The 17403-nt window shown below is 42.3% G+C and overlaps 1 protein-coding gene across 5 annotated transcripts in view; it reads right to left on the bottom strand.

Moving 5' to 3' along the window:
* Nucleotides 1–335: 335 nt before the first annotated feature.
* The window catches only part of SHOC2 (SHOC2 leucine rich repeat scaffold protein), a 107003-nt gene continuing 89935 nt past the window's right edge, over nt 336–17403 (bottom strand). For 3 of the 5 annotated variants that reach the window (XM_073354385.2, XM_073354382.2, XM_073354383.2), the window contains 3 exons: nt 13742–13879; nt 7434–7551; nt 336–5402 (listed from right to left, as the gene is read on the bottom strand). In XM_073354385.2, the coding sequence (XP_073210486.1) occupies nt 5194–5402; nt 7434–7551; nt 13742–13879 (465 nt within the window). In that variant the 3' untranslated portion in view covers nt 336–5193. The other 2 variants (XM_073354386.2, XM_073354384.2) reach the window with 2 other exon arrangements.

The following is a 17403-nucleotide window of genomic DNA, read 5'->3' on the forward strand; positions in this document are numbered from 1 at the left end:
TCTCTTTTTGGTTTGCAGAACATGATGTAAATATTTACTACTTGAAACACTGAAGATGTATCATACGAGCTACACATACTTGCAAGATAACTTTCAAAGCTACATAATAGCACTTTGAAAATGTTTTCTTTTATTAAACCAAATATTAAATCCAGGTGATTTCTTGTCTCTTAAGAACTGTAGTTTCACATCTATTTTCATGTATGTGGTTATTTGGAACTCATTTTGCACTAAAATCTATAGTCACGGTTTCTTTTTCCTTCTAAACAGAATGATCCTATATTGTTTTCTTTGAGTCTTACTGTATAATAATATAATAACATGAAAGTAAAAAGTTTTACCAACATTTGCTTTATAAAGGTGTGCAATTTACATTTTTATGTTTAGAGCAGTTACTGTCATGCAATTTTTGAAGTATAAGTTTCCTGAAATCGGTATACATTAAACTTCATATTTTACTTGGAAAAACATCTTCAAAAGAGTGAAGAGGTATATAATGAAAATGCAGTTCTCAATCATTTGTGACACTGCGAAAGTATGATTTACATCCAGGTTAAGTTAGATTTTAACACTAGAAAACTTTCAAAAGACTCAGTGGCAGCTCATTTACAAATATACTATTTATAATGAATGCATTGATACAGAATGACATTTATAAAAAAGCAAGGCAATCTTTTATATTATAGACATAACAATCAACATTACAATAATTCAGATTAAAAGTACATTTTTTGTAGACTGTTTACACTTTTGTTTAGCTTTTGATCACAAATTAATGTGATCTGGTATTTTTCCACAGCAAAAATCCTGTGCAGACCTGTTTAAGACCGAAACATCAGAATAATAAACATAAATCTTCTGATCACGAGAATAAAAACAAAAACCGTTAGATACTGTTTGTAGATACTATCGTTTGTTTGTAATTGTCCTAACTGTGCCTTTTAAGTTTGTGTGTTGTGCAAATTACTGCCAACTGTACGTCTAATTAAAAGCAAGTTCTGGCATGCCGATTAAAGATACAATTGAGGTGCAATATTGACTATACAAAAATACTCTGCTGCATTCAGATTCCTTACTAATACAAAAGATATTGTAACACTCCCTTGATATGTTATGATTTTGTATTGATCCTTAAGAGAGAAACAAGGAAAGGAAGAAACATCTGATAAAAGTTTTTCCATTAAAAAAGGTATTCTGCATACGTCCAGGATTAAAGATGGTACTTGAAGTTTTTGTTTTTCAGGTGCTGCAATGGGTTCAAGTGCTAACCAGCTGGACAATGTTTCTACGTCCTGTTTTTTAAAACCACTTAAGTGAACAAACTTTATTGTTCTTTCAAGAAGTTTGAACACATGATTTCTTACACAACATTAACAAAACTGCACAAAAACCCTAAAACCAAAAGAGGCACTGAAGCATCAAATATTCTACAACACTAAGTTGTTTTAAAATAAAGTAACATGAATTTAAGAGTTTCCAATAGCATAGGGCAAGTTAAAAAAAGGCCAGGTATACAACCATATGACCAAACTGCACAGGTTGTGTTCAGCTAGATGTTTTTGTTTAGGAAATTAAATGTGAGGCAGCCAGAGAGGGAACATTATTATTTATGAAAACCAAGCATTTTCAAAGCCAAGAATTAGCAGCCAAATTTCTATTTAGTCACTTTAAACACAATATAACTTGTTTCAAAACTAAAAGTCATATTGCCAATTATTCTTCCTTTACATTTAATCAATGTTTTTAAAAAGACAACCCTTATAATCAGTTTTATACTTATCAGAGTACCATAATACTATACTCTGTAGCATGGTATTTTGCTTTTGTTAGTAAAGGCATAGTTCATGAGTGTCCTATAAATACAAGTGCTGATACTTCCACAGGCAGGCAATAGAGGTCATGATTTGATTTGCACCCAGATTTCTAAAGATTGGCACACTTTTTATAATCTCTTCTTATTTATTTCAGAGATAGCACTACCCAGAACAGTATTACAAGGGACAAAAGTTTTAACAGAAATCTGGCTCACCGCTTTGACCATCCTAGTCTTAAAAAGTACCCCTTAGAACCTTATTACTCCATCTTGCTCATGCTTCAATACCATATATTTTTCAGGACTGAGTTCTTTCTTCTCATTTTTAATTTAATCAGCATGATCCAAAATTCTTAAACATATATACAAACCCCACTCAATGGCATTTGGCATTAAAGACAACCTAAAAACTGTACTTAGTTAACAGATGCACAATGCAACATCCTGGAAAATTAAAAAAAGTTATGTCAGGTTATAGAATTGTTTTAAATGATCAAGGTGTCAGATAAATAGCTGAGGGACTAATAACATTTATACATTAAAGCTTATTCCAAGCAATGATACTCACCCATTTAACACCAAAATTAAATAACTCATTTTATAAGGAAACTTCTTGAATTCTTTGAGTTAATTCTTTGCACCAGAACTTAATATCTCATGCTGTTTTACTCACACTCCCTCTAGACATTGCAAGAAGTATTTACTTCAAAAGTACAAAATTGAACTCCCAAACAGGACTCAGGAGTATTTGGCTTTGAAGCTACTATTTTAGCACAAGGATACATTGAAAAATATCCTGTTTTTAACATAGCTATGTTTTAATTCATTACTTTATTCCTACAAGTGTAATGGAGATGGGTTGTTTTTTTTTGTTTTTTTTTTAAGAGTGTAAAAAGTATTTTTGGTAAGCCAACTTCTCATCCAACCAAGTTTTTGGAAGAGGGGGTCAGCTCCAATTGTACAGTCATTAACCATGTACCTTAACAAGATGAATAAAACAGATCAAAATATTTACATACTAAACAATCTTAATTCCATAAATGCAGCCCAACAGCATCTATACCTGACTGTCTAGCAGTGGCAATGGAAACGCTTCAGGAAGAGGCAACCTGCTATTAGATGCACTATTACTTGGAACTTTTAAGAAGCACCTAAAATGACTCCTCTTGGGCTAGTTTCCTACTGTATTACACACCTAAAATCTTGCTCTATTGTAACAGATCGAGACACAAGTTATCTCATAAATTAAAGGGCAAAATTGTCTCATCAAAAATGGGAGATTAGGGGTGCAAACGGGGAACACAACTGATATGCTTAAGACACAGGGGCAGCCACCTTTGTTTTAAGGAATCATATTAATCAGAAACTGTTTTCCCAAGTGAACTGAGGGAGCAAGAAGTAGGTTTCAGCAGTAAATTCAGAAGTTAGATTACAGTCTTCAAAGCTACACATTTCAACATCTTCATATTTTAACATATTACTGCTGAGAAAGATTAACTCCAGGCAGAGCTGTAATAAACTAGTTTCTTTTATAATCTAAAATCTAAACTGAAAAGCTACAGTAGATGTAAAAAACAAGGGAGGGGAACGGACATTACTTGGTAAAATCCAGTGACATCTACAATAGTTTTACAGCACGTTTGAGCCCTCTACGGTTTTATATCTCCACCTGCCTTCCATTTAAAAGCTGTTCCTCGTTAATAAAAAAACATCAGACAAAACAGAATGCAAAGTTACTGTTAATGCTGGAAAAAACCAGACCAAAGGCAATACATAAAATTAAGCATGTCTAAAAGCCAAAAATTATACTCCCCAAACTTCTGCACGGGATATAGATTTTTTCTGACATCATTTGATTTAATTTCATTCAAAAGATAGTCATCTCTAAGTCACAATAGTCCAGCAGCAATTCCATTATAATGAGTATAAATTGGACAGTTTAATCAACATCTGAAATGTAACTGCCTTTAGAGTTTCCATCTTCTTAAAGAAAAGATCATCTTAAACTGATCTTGCAAGTGGAGTGATAGCATCTATTTCACTGCAGCATCTTTAGCTTTCTAAGCAGTCAAGCAAATTCAAATAAAATCGCATGTGAACCACGTACAGTGTTTCTTCTGAGTGATCAGCATCTGTGCACAAATGAAAAGGTGCCTCTTTTTAACAGAACGTTCTTTAATACTGAAATTGACAGGATGAGGTTAAAAAAACAGACGTGGTACTGAACTGAATATTTTGAAGCAAGTGCCCCAGCTGTGGGGAAAAGTGCATTTAGTTCAGCAGCAAAACAGCACAGTGTGGAGCTATTGTGCTTGGACACAGAAGTTCCATAATGGAAGGAGGTACAAGGCAAGTCAAGATATAAAACCATAGTACGTTGTTAACCAACCTTAAAACTTACATATATTGCAGTGTTTAAAAGTAAGACATTCATTTATTGTACAAGGTCTATGAGGAATCCTTAAAATTGCCTGTTGTCGTTTATGACCCAACATTATAACAACAAAAAGATAATATATATTATTTCCTTGCCATTCAACTGTACTGTTAGACCTTATGAATCTGTAACTTCACAAAACAAAAACTGCTCTTCACTGAGACCAATCTGAAAAGGTTACTTGTGCTAGAAAAGACCAACCACAAAAGGCTCAGTTCAGATATGTTATGCCCACAACTGATAACTCAGGGAAGCAAGACTTACAAGAATTCAAGCTTTTTTGACTGCATCTTTTCCACCTACCAGTTGTTTTGATGAGTAAATATTTTTAGTATACAAACCAGCTGATAAAAATTCTTCAACAGAAGCATATAAATTCTAGATTGATTAAAACAGAGCAAATCAAAACAAAACAAAATCCAGTGATTTACTCTGACTGTAAACAATATAAAAACACCGCTTGTTTCAAATCTCAAAATAAATTAAAGAAAATCCCACCAACTTCAGGATGTGTGACCCTACCAGGTTTTGACACATAGGAGAGGGAGGAAAACAGAAAAGAAAAGTTCACCATAAAAGATTGCGCATTTTTTGCTAACTGAAAGTAGATCTAAGTAAAAACTACTCTTTTCCCTTAAATTTAACAACTTTTGAATTTGTTGGCAATTGCTTAAAGTAAACTGGCATTTCCAGATTACTCAGACAAACATCCACCAAATTCAGCAAAGAAAACTTAGACAAGCATTTTTACAGAATAAAAAAAATCTAAATGGCTATGATTCCTCTATTAGCAGAAACACATAATGCAGTCTTAAATTTGCCTTTTTATATTATTTATATATTTTTATATATAATATAATATTATATGTATATTATATTATATATAATGACAACATTAATGCAGTTTGTATTTTGTACAGTGTATGGGACAATCCAATTTACATCAGACCATGGCACGATATGGTCCCTGCATTTTTAGGAACTGAATGATGAAGGAGGGTCCCCCAGCAACGATCTGAGGTGGAAGGTGGCTGAGTGGGCAGTTCTCAATACTCATTATTGACAGTTTGCTGCAGAGCGCCAGCTCAAAGGGAAGGCTGTGCAGATTGGGATTGTCATTCAAATACAGTTCTTCCAGATTCTCCAGTGTACCTGGTTAAAATAAAACATTCATAAATATAAAAGTAAAATATCCCTTTTGTTTCACATGGTAAGCTTATAACATATACGTAGAAGCTTTTAAACTCACAAGGGAAATTCAGTTGGAAATTCTCTACCATGGAAACAACCCATGTCCACTTCTATTTTCAAGCATAGCAACCTCCTTGCCCACAGGGGTCTAAGTAAGAGTCACATTCAGCTTAATTCTCTGTAGTGATGGTCACTGAAAGGTTTCCATTCAAAGTGTGATTTCTACACAAATCAACCAATATGATGTGCTAGAGAGCAGAGTAACATTCTCTTTCTTGCCCATGCTTACCTATCTTGGAGGCCAAAATCCAAACTACATCCCTGTATATAGATCCTTTCATTGCAGTCCCTACAGATCACGTATACAAATACTATAAGCACTGCTCCTGTTCTGAGGACCAGCTCCACTTTAGATTAATAAAAATGGTAAAAAAAAAAAAAAAATACAACACTTGTTCATGGCAGTATAGTATTGCACCATTGGTTTGTCAAAGCTTCCCAGTGATGTTGCATTGGGGACACTGGCAGGAGCATTAACTGAGCAAAGACAGGTTTACACAGAGTAATTCTTTAAGGGAGTGAGTGGCATGTGGAAAATGATGTGCTTGGACACATACCGCAAAATACCAATAAGAGTTTCAATGCTAACTGGAAGTAGGTATTGTTAGAATTGTTTTACTATTATTTGTATTACTGTAGTTACAATTAGCAGAATTTTTTCTATCATGTAACAGTTCACAGTCGCAGAGTCAGTAATGAGAATATGTAAATCTCTACTGAATACTCCTGCTGCCTTACAACACTCACCTCTTGGTGAAACATCAAAGACCTAGAGGAGAAGCAGAGAGGGTGACAGGCGTGTTAGAGGGTTAAAGAGCATGTTGGGGAAGGAAAGGTTTCAGGACCACTGGTGGACTGGGAGAGCGTGCGAAAGGTTCAGAGTACAAGCAGGGGAACCACATGTAGAATCTGAGGAAGATTGGGGAGCCAGGGTGAGAGACTGCAAAGCAGAAAGGGCAGAGTTGAGCAGAACTCTGAGCGCTATCCGATAATTCTACATGAGACAATCAAATTTGAAAACTTTAATAACCAGTCTCTACCACTCACTAGAGTGTTTTAAACATAGTCATTTATTTTAACTCTATAGATTAGAGTATAAGGCACCTGAGCTCAACTAATTTATGATCTAGAATGCATAGGGCCAGGTTTAGCTGAGATTTGGCCCTTCTCACTCCAACACATGTGCAAGATTTGCACTGGCTGTGATGGTGTTTCACTGGAGGTGCTGACACTGCTGAAGTATCTCTGTTTCCCTCTTCTCTAGCCATGTGGCGCTGTATTTCTCACTCGTTTTCATGGCGTTTAGGTCTCTTTTATTCTCTTTCCTCTCCTTTCCCTGTATTTCCTTCTCCTCTTCTCTTGTCTCAGCAAGGCGAGCAGCAGTGTGATGATATGCAAATGGAAAGATTTGTAGAAGGAAAGTGCCTCTCCTAGATTCCCTCTGCAGCCCCTTTCCTCACATAAAATTTTACTTCTGCAGCATGGCCAGAAAGAAAAGTCATAGGATTAGTCTGATTCCTTTCCTAATGAGTCCTTACAGGGAAATGGTTGGAAAGGAAAGTTGTCGAAACTGACTGGCACTACACAATCCTATAAATTTATCTTTAGCACAGTGTGTGAAGAGCTTGATAGAGAAGGGAACTACTTAATCCAAGTCAGTTTCCCGCTACAAGTTCTTCACACACAGGTTAATTAATCAGAAAAAGCTAAGTCATTTCTCTCATGAAAATAGAGAACGCATGTAATATTGTAGTGCTGGCAGAAATTTCAAGTAGGGGTGCATACCTCCTCACAATAAAAGTTTCTCCTTGAATTTTATGGTCTTTGTTTATGAACACAATAAATTTCTATCATTGTGTGTCTCCCAGAGGTATTTGGAGGTTATTGCTTAACCATCCTGTATATTTATATTTATCAGAAATAGCACCTTACCAATTTCTTCAGGAAGGTGTGTGAGAAGATTCTCTCCTAGCCCAAGATGTGTCAGATTGATGAGGTGACCAATTCCTCTTGGAAGGGTGGTCAACTGATTATTAGTCAAGACCAATTTCTGGTGGAGAAATAAGTTCTTAAAATTACTAACAGTGCCTTCAAACAGCCGAGTAACATCAGAAAATGTAGTTATTGAATTGACAGATTGTATCTCCAGCATAAGAATCTCTAGTTCTCTATGGCATTCAAATTCTCTGTTAACTATTATTAAACTTAATAAATAACATGCACTTTTATCCAAGGATATGAAGGCACTTCATAAGCTTTACTGAAACCTCAGGACAATTCTGTGAAGTCATTATTTTATTCATTTTATACCTGGTCAAACTGGGGCAGAGAAGAGAAGTTACTAAGTGTAACGGGAGGTTCTTCGAGATGTGTGGTCCCTATCTGTATTCCACACATAGGCACACATGCACCTGAGTCTGGAAGTTTTTCCAAGCAGAGTCTGTTCATCTGTACATGCACAGTATCGCCCCTCGTGCTCCTGACCCAGGGTTTAAAGGGTGGTGCGGGTCAATGCCACTCCATTTCCACCTGTTACCGCAATGTAACCAAGTCCAAAGCAGAGGGGAAGGAGGGCGGGTAGTGGAATATAGATAGGGACCACACATCTTGAAGAACCTCCAGTTATAGTAAGTAACCTTTCTTTCTTGTGCAGCTCCCTATGTGTATTCCACATGTGGGTGACTTGCAAGCAGCAATCAACGTGGAGTTGGGTGCAAGGAGGCTGGCAGCAGAGCTGTTTGTAAGACAGTCCTTCCTACTGCCACATCCATGGCTGTCTCGAGTCAGGACATAGTGTGCTGTAAATGTGTGGACAGATTGCCAAGTCACAGCTTTGTAAATGGGATGTCAGATAATGCTGTGGAGGCTGCTTGTGGTCATGTGGAGCGAACTGTAACACTCCCGAGAGGGGGAAGTTTTGCTACCTTATAGCATTTTAGCATGCATCCCCCTCCTTAGAAATCCTCTGTGAGGATATGGCTTGCCCCTTAATCTTTCTACTATGGTGACAGAGTCTCGAAAACTTTCTAACGGGCTTGGTTCTTTGCAGGTAGAATGCCTGGGTACATCTGACATCTATGGAGTATAGTTTGTCCTCAGGAGAGGCATGAGGTTTTGGAAAAATATAGGTAAGTGAGTTGATTGGCTGATATGGAATTCGGACACAGTCTTGGGGAGGAATTTGGGGTGTAGCTGGAGGGAGACCTTCTTCCTGGAATACTGTGTAGGGAGGGTCTGCCATCATGGCCACTAGCTCACTGACCCTTCTGGCCGAAGTGATGGCTATCAAGAATGCCACTTCCATGGGCAGGTGGGTCATGGCACAGGTTGCCATAGGTTCGAAGGACAGCCCTGTGAGAGCTGACAGGACAAGGTTAAGGTTCCACAAGGGCGTGGGTTTGATGACTGGTGAGAAGGTTCTGATCAAGCCCTTCATAAACCGCACTGTTGTCAGGTGTGCGAAGATATAGCAGCACTCTACTGGAGGAAGGAAAACGATAATCGCTGCTAGGTGTGCACGCAGCAAGCTAAGGACTAAAACCTGATGTTTTCAGGGCGAGGAGATAGTTGAGGATAATCTGAATGCCCACCATGGCGAGGGAATGGTGACAGCAGCATGCCCAATCAGCAAAGTGGCGCCATTTAGCCCAGTAGCACATTCTGGTAGATTCTTTCCTGCTTTGGTTAAGGATCTCCTGGACCAAGGCAGAGCATGAACGTTCCATGTCTGACGCCCATCCAAACACTGGGCCATGAGGTGGAGTGAGCTTGGGTTGTGGCGCCTGAGCCTGTTCTGCAGATGGACAGATCCTGACGGGTGGATGTATGGACAGCCTTAGGAGATCCATGAATCAGAACTGTCTGGGCCAACAGGGTGCTAGAAGGATGATGGTGGCTGTGTCTCAGCGAATCTTCTGAGGAACTTGTGGTACAAGGGGAATAGGGGGAAAAATGTATTGGAGGTCACCCAAGGGAGCAGAAGAGTGTCACTCTGAGTTGCTGCCGATGGCCCTCCCGGAGCAGAACATGAGAAGCTTTCTGTTAATCTGGGATGCAAAGAGGTCCCATAGAAGAGTACCCAACTGTGCAAAGATGTTGGTCAAAACTGTGTTGTGTCTTTCCCAGTCATGGTCTACATGGACACTTCTGCTTAGTCTGTCCACTACAGAGTTCTGAGTGAATGGGAGATACGCAGCCTGTAAGGAAACCTGATTTCTGACATACCAGATCCACAGTCTGACTGCCTCCAAGCAGAGGAGACAAGATCACACTCCTCCCTGTTTGTTTGTTTATATATATACAAAACCATGGTGATATTGTCCAATAGGATTTGCACGTGGAGGGAGCATATGATGGGAAAGAATGCCTTGCAGGCTATGCGGACTGCTCTCAGTTCCAGCAGGTTTTTAGGCCACCTGGCTTCCCATGGTGTCCATGTACTCTGGGCCGCATGGTAGGCCAGGTGAGCGTCCCATCCTGTAAGGGAGGCATCCGTCACAATGGTGGCCCCTCAATATGGGAGGGCTGCAGGGTGTTTCAACCACGGTCTGCGTCGGGTTGGACTACCAAGCAAGAGAAGCAAGAACTCCTGAGGGAACAGTAGCTCTGTAGTTAATGTGGTCCTTGGTTGGCCTGTAGGTAGAGTGGAGCTGGGCAAAAGGTGTCACATACTTGCATGCAGCCATGTGGCCCATGAAGGAGAGGCACCAACACAGCATAATATGGGGTTTGCAGGTGATGTGCGTGATCAGGCTGCTCATCGTGTAAAATCTGTCCGCTGGAAGGAAAGCTCACACTGAGACAGAGTCCAGCCTTGTTCCTATTAAATTTATTGTCTGTGTAGGTGACAAAATGGACCTGTCTTCGTTTATGCAGACACCTAAGGAGGCAAGGAGACATTGAAGGGAATCTATCGTGAAGACAACTTCTTGTCGGGAATGTCTCACCAGAAGCTAGCTGTGCAGGTATGGGAATACCGTATTTCCCTGGCATTGCATCTAGGCTACTACTACCGTGAACGCTTTCTTTCACAAAGCCCCGTGATGCTATCGCAAGACCAAAGAGAGGATGTGCAACTGGTATTGTTGCTGTGTAATCCTGATTTGTAGGAATTTCCTATGTGATGGGTGAATGTCCACAAGGAAATATGCATCCTTCATGTCAAGAGGTGTGAACTACCCCACCCCCGCCTTCCTGGAGGAAGATGATTACTGATGCCAGTGTAATCATTGTGAATTTCAGCTTCCTGATGAAAATATTGAGCTGTCGAAAGTCCAGGATGGATCTCCACCTTCCACGGGGATGAGAAAATATGGGGAGCAGAACCTTCTTCCTCGCTATTGAGGCAGGATGCTCGCTATCACTCACTGGTGGAGTACGAAGTCTGTCTCTTGTTGATTAATCAATTGGTGGGAGGGGTCCCCCAGGGGTGGTCAGGTAGGAGGTTTGTGCGGAGAAAAGGAAAGGAAATCTTGGAGTATCCATGATGGATAATCTCCAGAACTCAACTGTCCATGGTGACCTCACTCCAAACGTGGGTGAAGGAGGTAAGGCAGCCTCCAAAGATGATGGGTGGTGAAGTAGGCATAATCAGTGGTGGTATGCAGGTCTTGATCTGGATATCAAAAGTGGCCTTTGGCTTGCAGTTGGGAGTACATGGACGGCGTGGTAGTGGTTGGAGCCGGGAAACAGCCTCTCTGGGATCTCAGGTCACTTGCAAGGGGGTTCAGGTGGATGATGGTAGTAAGAGAGATAGGAAGGTGGCCATGGTCTGAAGGGCTGTTTCTGATGTATTCTTGTGGGGGCTGAAGCACAGATATCAGAGACCTGAGGGTGGATCTCGAGTCATTCAGGGAATGCAAAGTCTCGTCTGCCTTTTCACTGAAAAGATTGGCCTCAGCAAAAGGGAGGTCCTGAATAGTATTTTGGACCGCCCTTGGGAAGCCCGATGATTGGCGCCAAGAGTTTCTATGTATGACCAACCCTGTAGCCAAGGACCCTGTAGCATCCACCATGACCTGGAAAGCCACCTTTGCCACCAGCCTCCCCTCCTTCATCAAGGAGTGCAACTGAGCCTGATCTTCCTCAGGGGCCTTGTCTTTGAACTCCGTCAGCCTGGCGTAGGTATTAAAGTTGTATTTAGCCAACGATGCATGGTAATTGGCTATATGAAACTGAAGGCCTGCGGAGGACAAGACCTTACTGCCCAGGAGATCCAGCCTCTTTGACCCTTTCTCTGGCAGGGTGGATTTCTGAGGGTGCTGCTGAGCCCCTTCCACAGCCACTTGCACCACTAGTGAATTAGGAGAAGGGTGTGTAAAAAGGAAATCAGCCCCTTTGGCAAGCTTGCTTCTGGATGGGGGCACACTGTGCAGCTATGGGCCAAACCATTCTGGCCAGTTGTAGTACGGCCTCGTTTATGAAAAGGGCCACCCTGGATGGCCCCTGGGGTTATAAGATGTCCAGGAGATGGTGCTGAGGGTCCTGGACCTCCTCCAATGGGATTTACAAGTCAGTAGGCACCCTTTGGAGAAGATCTTGATATTGCCAATGGTCATCTGGCAGAGAGGGTGGCAAAAGGGATGAACAAGTCACCCAGTGATGAGGCGGCTCCGGTCGGAACTGGTGGTACTGGCTCAGTGTCTTCCTCCTCATACACCAACGGAAGCAGCTGACAAGAGGGCGACGAGTGGCAAGATTCCTGCACCGGTGCCAGTGTCTGCTATAAGGGTGCCCAGTATGGACAGAAGGAGGGATCTATTGGTCACAGTGGGCCCACAGGAAATGATATCAGGCATCCCTGGGGAAGGGGGGTCATAGCCAGGAGGATAGGGCTGCTGCAGCTGTCTGAGCTGCACTGTGTCGGAGATATCAGTGGGACTGGCTCCTCCGAGTCTCAGCACAGTGCCATCGGAAACAGTGGTATTGTTGGTACTGGGAGGCCCCTGTATGATGGAAAGGGAAGGGGTCTCTCCTGTGGCAGTAGCAGAGGTTCATGCTCCACGGTAGGAACCTCCCTGAGAAGTGTCAGACCCAACAGAAGTAGAGACTGCAGATAGTGGAGGAAGACCTCATCCAGTGTCAGAAAAGCGTCCATATGGCCTGGAGTCCACAGGGTTCCCATCAAGACATCGGAGGGACCTGGTTTCACTGCCGGAGCTGGCCAGTCTCCATATTGCTGAGGCAGAACCAATGGTACATCCGGACTGGCGCTCGTGGACACAATTGGCCTATCTTTGTCCCTATCGGATCCCTCTTCCTCGCCTTACCCTCCAGCCGAGGGGCCCCGAGTGACAGTTCTGTGGGATCTGTACATGACATCTCACCCAACCTGGCATGGCTTGTGGAGCAAATATGCTTCTTATAGGCAGTCCGCTGTGTGGATATGCCGTTACGCCCATGAGAGTGTTTCTTACTGTCACGGGCAGCCCTGTGCTGTTGGGCTTCAGTGCCAGTGGCTCCGCTCCATTGTTCATGCTCAGAACTGTATTGCTGGCCAGCTGAGGCTGATGTACAGGGGGGTCTCCCAGGCCAAGCTCAGATCAAGGCCTCTTCCATCAGATGCTTCCTCAGCCTGAGTTCTTGAGCCTCTCTGGTTCTGGGATGGGAAGGACTTACAGATGCTGCACTTCACCGAGATAAGGGCCTCACCCAGACAATAGAGACACCACTGATCCGTGTTGAGGATGGAAAAGGAGCAAGGACAGGAAACGCAGTTCTTGAAGTCCAGGACCCTGGGCATAGTCCCCGGGACAAAGAGAGTTCCCCCCCCGACTTGGGGTGGGGGTGAGGAGGAAAGAGAAGATATACACACACTCTTTTAGAGACTTAGAGTGAAGGGCAGGATTTCAACTCAGGCCACGTGGCATCGACCCGCAACACCCCTTAAACTCTCAGTCAGGAGCACGAAGGGAGATACTACGCACATGTGGGTCAATGGACACTGCTTGGAAAAATTGCTGGATTCGGGCACGGCACACATGCATACCCACATGTGGAATACACATAAGGACCAGCACTTGAAGAATTAAATGTTGTTTTCCCAAGGTCAACCAGAGACTCAATGGCAGAACCAGGAATAAAACTCAAGAGTCCTGATTCTCTATACTCTTCGCTAACAGTAAACTCCTTCCGTTAACTTTCCTTAAAGAGCTAGATACCATCAATTTAAGTGGGAAAGGTACAAATTAGCCTGTTGTAAGTAAAAGGCTTAGTATGTTTATCTCCTCTCATTGTTTCACCTGCAGATCCTTAAGGTAAGCAATTTCATTTGGCAAGGATTCCAGTTTGTTCTCCTCTAGATCCAACTCTCTTATTTTCCGTAGGTTTCCAATACCATGGGGAAGTTTCTTCAGAAGATTATTTGACAAGATAAGAACCTGAAGAAAAAAACAGGGAAAATTTTAAGTAATGCAGCAAGTGCCAACTAAAAGAGAATCCCTTTAGACTTCAGAATTAAGTGTTAAGTATTGCTTAAGTAGCATTCAATAGAATGCAAAATTAACACACTGTTTAACAAGTTTTGTAAAACTCCTGTGAAACTGAACTAAAGGACAAAGTTAAACTTAAATCAGTAATCAAAGTTAACAGGTTACAAAATTGAGTTTAACGGAAGTGAAGTTTAAATTCAGAACAACAGATTTCAGATTAACAGGACTATTTAAAAAATGTACATATTTTTAAAATAAACAGTGGAGAAACAAAGAGCTAAGCGCCCATTTTAACCAAATGAATCAAGACAGACTACTACATAATTCCCCTATCATTTATATTCTTTCACATGCCCGCCTCAGTGCTATCCCTTATGCTCAACAAACCTCCCCACCTCCTCTTACTTTTTATGCCACCTTCAAGAAGCTGGTTTTGGGAAGGGACTAATAACAAAATACTTGGCCACTCTACACACATGCATTGGTCTCCTATAATGACCTCCCTCATCAGTCCCCTTTTTTAATTCCTCTGGTGCTCTCAGTTACTGTTTGCTCTCATTTTAAATTAGGACTTGCTTACCGGGGGACATGCAGGAAAATTAACTTAAGGTCTGAATGTAAAGAGGATTAGTCAAACTGCATTAAATCCCTGTGTGAGCATTCTTATTGAGAATTCAAGTGTCATCGACTCAATTTAGATTAATTCACTTCCAAAATACATCAAATTAAGCCCACTTTAATTCTGAATAAGAGTGTCCACACAGCATTTTCTCAGCTTTAACTAATCCACTTTAAAAATTATTTTGGATTAATTTTCTTGAGGGTCTCCATCTAGACAAGACCTCAGATTGTAAACTCCTTCAGGTAGAAAATTTGTCTTTTCTATGCTGTAAAGTCGCATGCTTATGTTCTTATGTTATGTTCTTATGCTCATCTACGAAGCCACATAATTCATTCAAGAATAGTTTGCAGTAATATAGCACCTTTCTCCAGAGCAGCTTAAGGTTGCTTACAGGCAACTCAACTCCTCAGTGAGGTAGGTAGTTAGGCACAGAGTGAAGGGCTGCATTTTTAGTGGTGCTGAGCACCCACAAATCCCTGTTAAATCAACAGAGCTGCAGGTGCTTAGATCCTGATAATCCATGCTCTAAAAGCAGGGGTGGGCAAACTATGGCCCGCGGGCTGCATCCGGCCCCCCAGCTGTTTTAATCCGACCCTTGAGCTCCCGCTGGGGAGTGGGGTCTGGGGCTTGTCCCATTCTGGCACTCCAGTGGGGGAGCAGGGTAAGGGGCTGCGCCGCGCGGCCCCCTCCAGCTTCTCCGCACACTGCCCCCGCCCCCAAGTGCCTCCCACACAGCTTCCATTGGCCAGGAACCACGGCCAATGGGAGCCGGAGAAGGGACATGCTGCTGCTTCCAGGAGTTCCTTGAGGTAAGCGCCGCTCAGAGCCTGCACCCCTGAACCACACACCCCCACCCCCGCACCCCAACCATCTGTCCCAGCCCTGATCCCCCTCCCGCCCTTCAAAGCCCTCAGTCCCAGCCCGGAGCACCCTGCTACACCTCAACCCCCTCATCCCCCCCCCACCCCATCCCAGAGCCTGCACCCCCAGCCGGAGCCCTCATTGCCCCCCATACCCTCCCCGTGCCCCAGCCCTGATCCCCCTCCTGCCCACCGAAACCCAGTCCCAGTCCGGAGCACCCTCCTACACCCCAAACCACTCATCCTCAGTGCCACCCCAGAGCCCACACACCCAGCCAGAGCCCTCACCCCTCCCACACCCTAACCCCAATTTCATGAGCATTCATGGCTCGCCATACAATTTCTATACCCAGATGGGGCCCTTGGGCCCAAAGGTTTGCCCACCCCTGCTCTAAAGGCTATTTCTACATTGCAGCTGGCAGCAAACCTCCCAGCCCAGGTAGACAGACTGACAGATTTGTGCTAATGGGGCTCCAGCACATTAAAAAGAGCAGTGTGGATGTTGCAGCTCCCGTGGAGACTCAGGCAAGTCACCCAAGCTCAGACCTGGAGGATTGGGCAGGCTCAAGAGCCCAAGCTGACACCCAAGCCACAACTTCCACACTGCTACTTTTAACGTGCTAGCTCAAGACCAGCTAGCACAAGTCTGTCTAACTAGATTGGGAGGCTCGCTCCTTGCTGCAGTGAAGACTTACCCTTAGTGACATCACCAAGGCCAGACAGCTCTGGAGGGGTGTCCGGCTGTCTTTGGATAGTTAAGATCTCCCAGCTAAACCCAATAGGGTCTGGGAATTGATCCCAGCACTGTGCTAGAATTGCTTGATACTTCTCCTTTCCAATCCTACCATGTTATTATTTTACGATATTAACACACACACAAACACAAAAGTGAGTAGCTTAACAGTTAATGCAAAATTCTACAACAATGCATCATTAGGGTTGTCTGCAGTATTGTTGGAGCTGTGTCGGTCCTGGATATTAGAGAGACAAGGTGAGGGAGGTAATATCTTTTATCGGACCAACTTCTGTTTGTCAGAGAGAAAGCTTTCATGCTTACACAGAGCTCTTCTTCAGGTCTGAGAAGCTTAATCAGGTTAGGATTGCACAGTTAAAGTCAGGAAATGCCAAAGTTAAGGTTAGCATGTCAATAATAATGTGGTCTGGTTGCATATCCTGTGTATTTAAAGGTACATACTAAACAATATGAATAGTAACGTACTAAACTACGAATCTAAAAGAAAAACAGAACAGAAAATATTACTGTGATACAGGGCGTGGAGTTACACAACTAGTAGGTTAACTGATCCAGATTCAACCTTTAGAGACATATTAAAGGATATGTAAATGGTAATTAGGGCCATTTCACGTTAGATAGACTAGAATTAGAAATGCAAACCTGTCTGTTTAGAGAATTAGAGGTAATGCTAACTGTAAGTGTTTTTTCTTATATCTTGTTAGGTGTTAACCATGTAACCGAACAGTTCCTGTCTACTGCTGAATTCTGTTAATTCAGAGATCAAAAGAAAATGTTAACATTTAAATGAACTGTGAATGTAGTGATATCACTGTCAATCTCTCTTTGAAGTATGTAGCAAACTACCTGTAAATAACGGGAGATAGGCAGTTGCCTTATGTTAATCCATGTAGCTAATTATCAGTGATGCTTAGGAAATAGGAGGTCTACTTCAAAGCTAGGATAACTGCCTACTGTTCACCCAAGGACTGCATGCTGTCAAGAGGCTGCCTGGGAACCATACAAAGGGCTTTTGGGACCTGATCCTTTCATCTCAGATGTGCTTAAGCTTCATCGGGGGAAGTTTGAGTCCCAAAACGGAGATCTCCAGTCCCATCTGGATCACCCTGATATTGGACATTAGACTAAAACTATGGACTAATTCTGAAAGAACTCTTTGCAACTCTGAAGTTCACCATATCTACTATGAAACTGATATACATACAGACTGAATAGAGTTTTTAGAATGATCTTTCAA

The sequence above is a fragment of the Lepidochelys kempii genome, chromosome 7 (assembly GCF_965140285.1).
Source record: "Lepidochelys kempii isolate rLepKem1 chromosome 7, rLepKem1.hap1, whole genome shotgun sequence".
Lineage (NCBI taxonomy): Eukaryota > Metazoa > Chordata > Testudines > Cheloniidae > Lepidochelys > Lepidochelys kempii.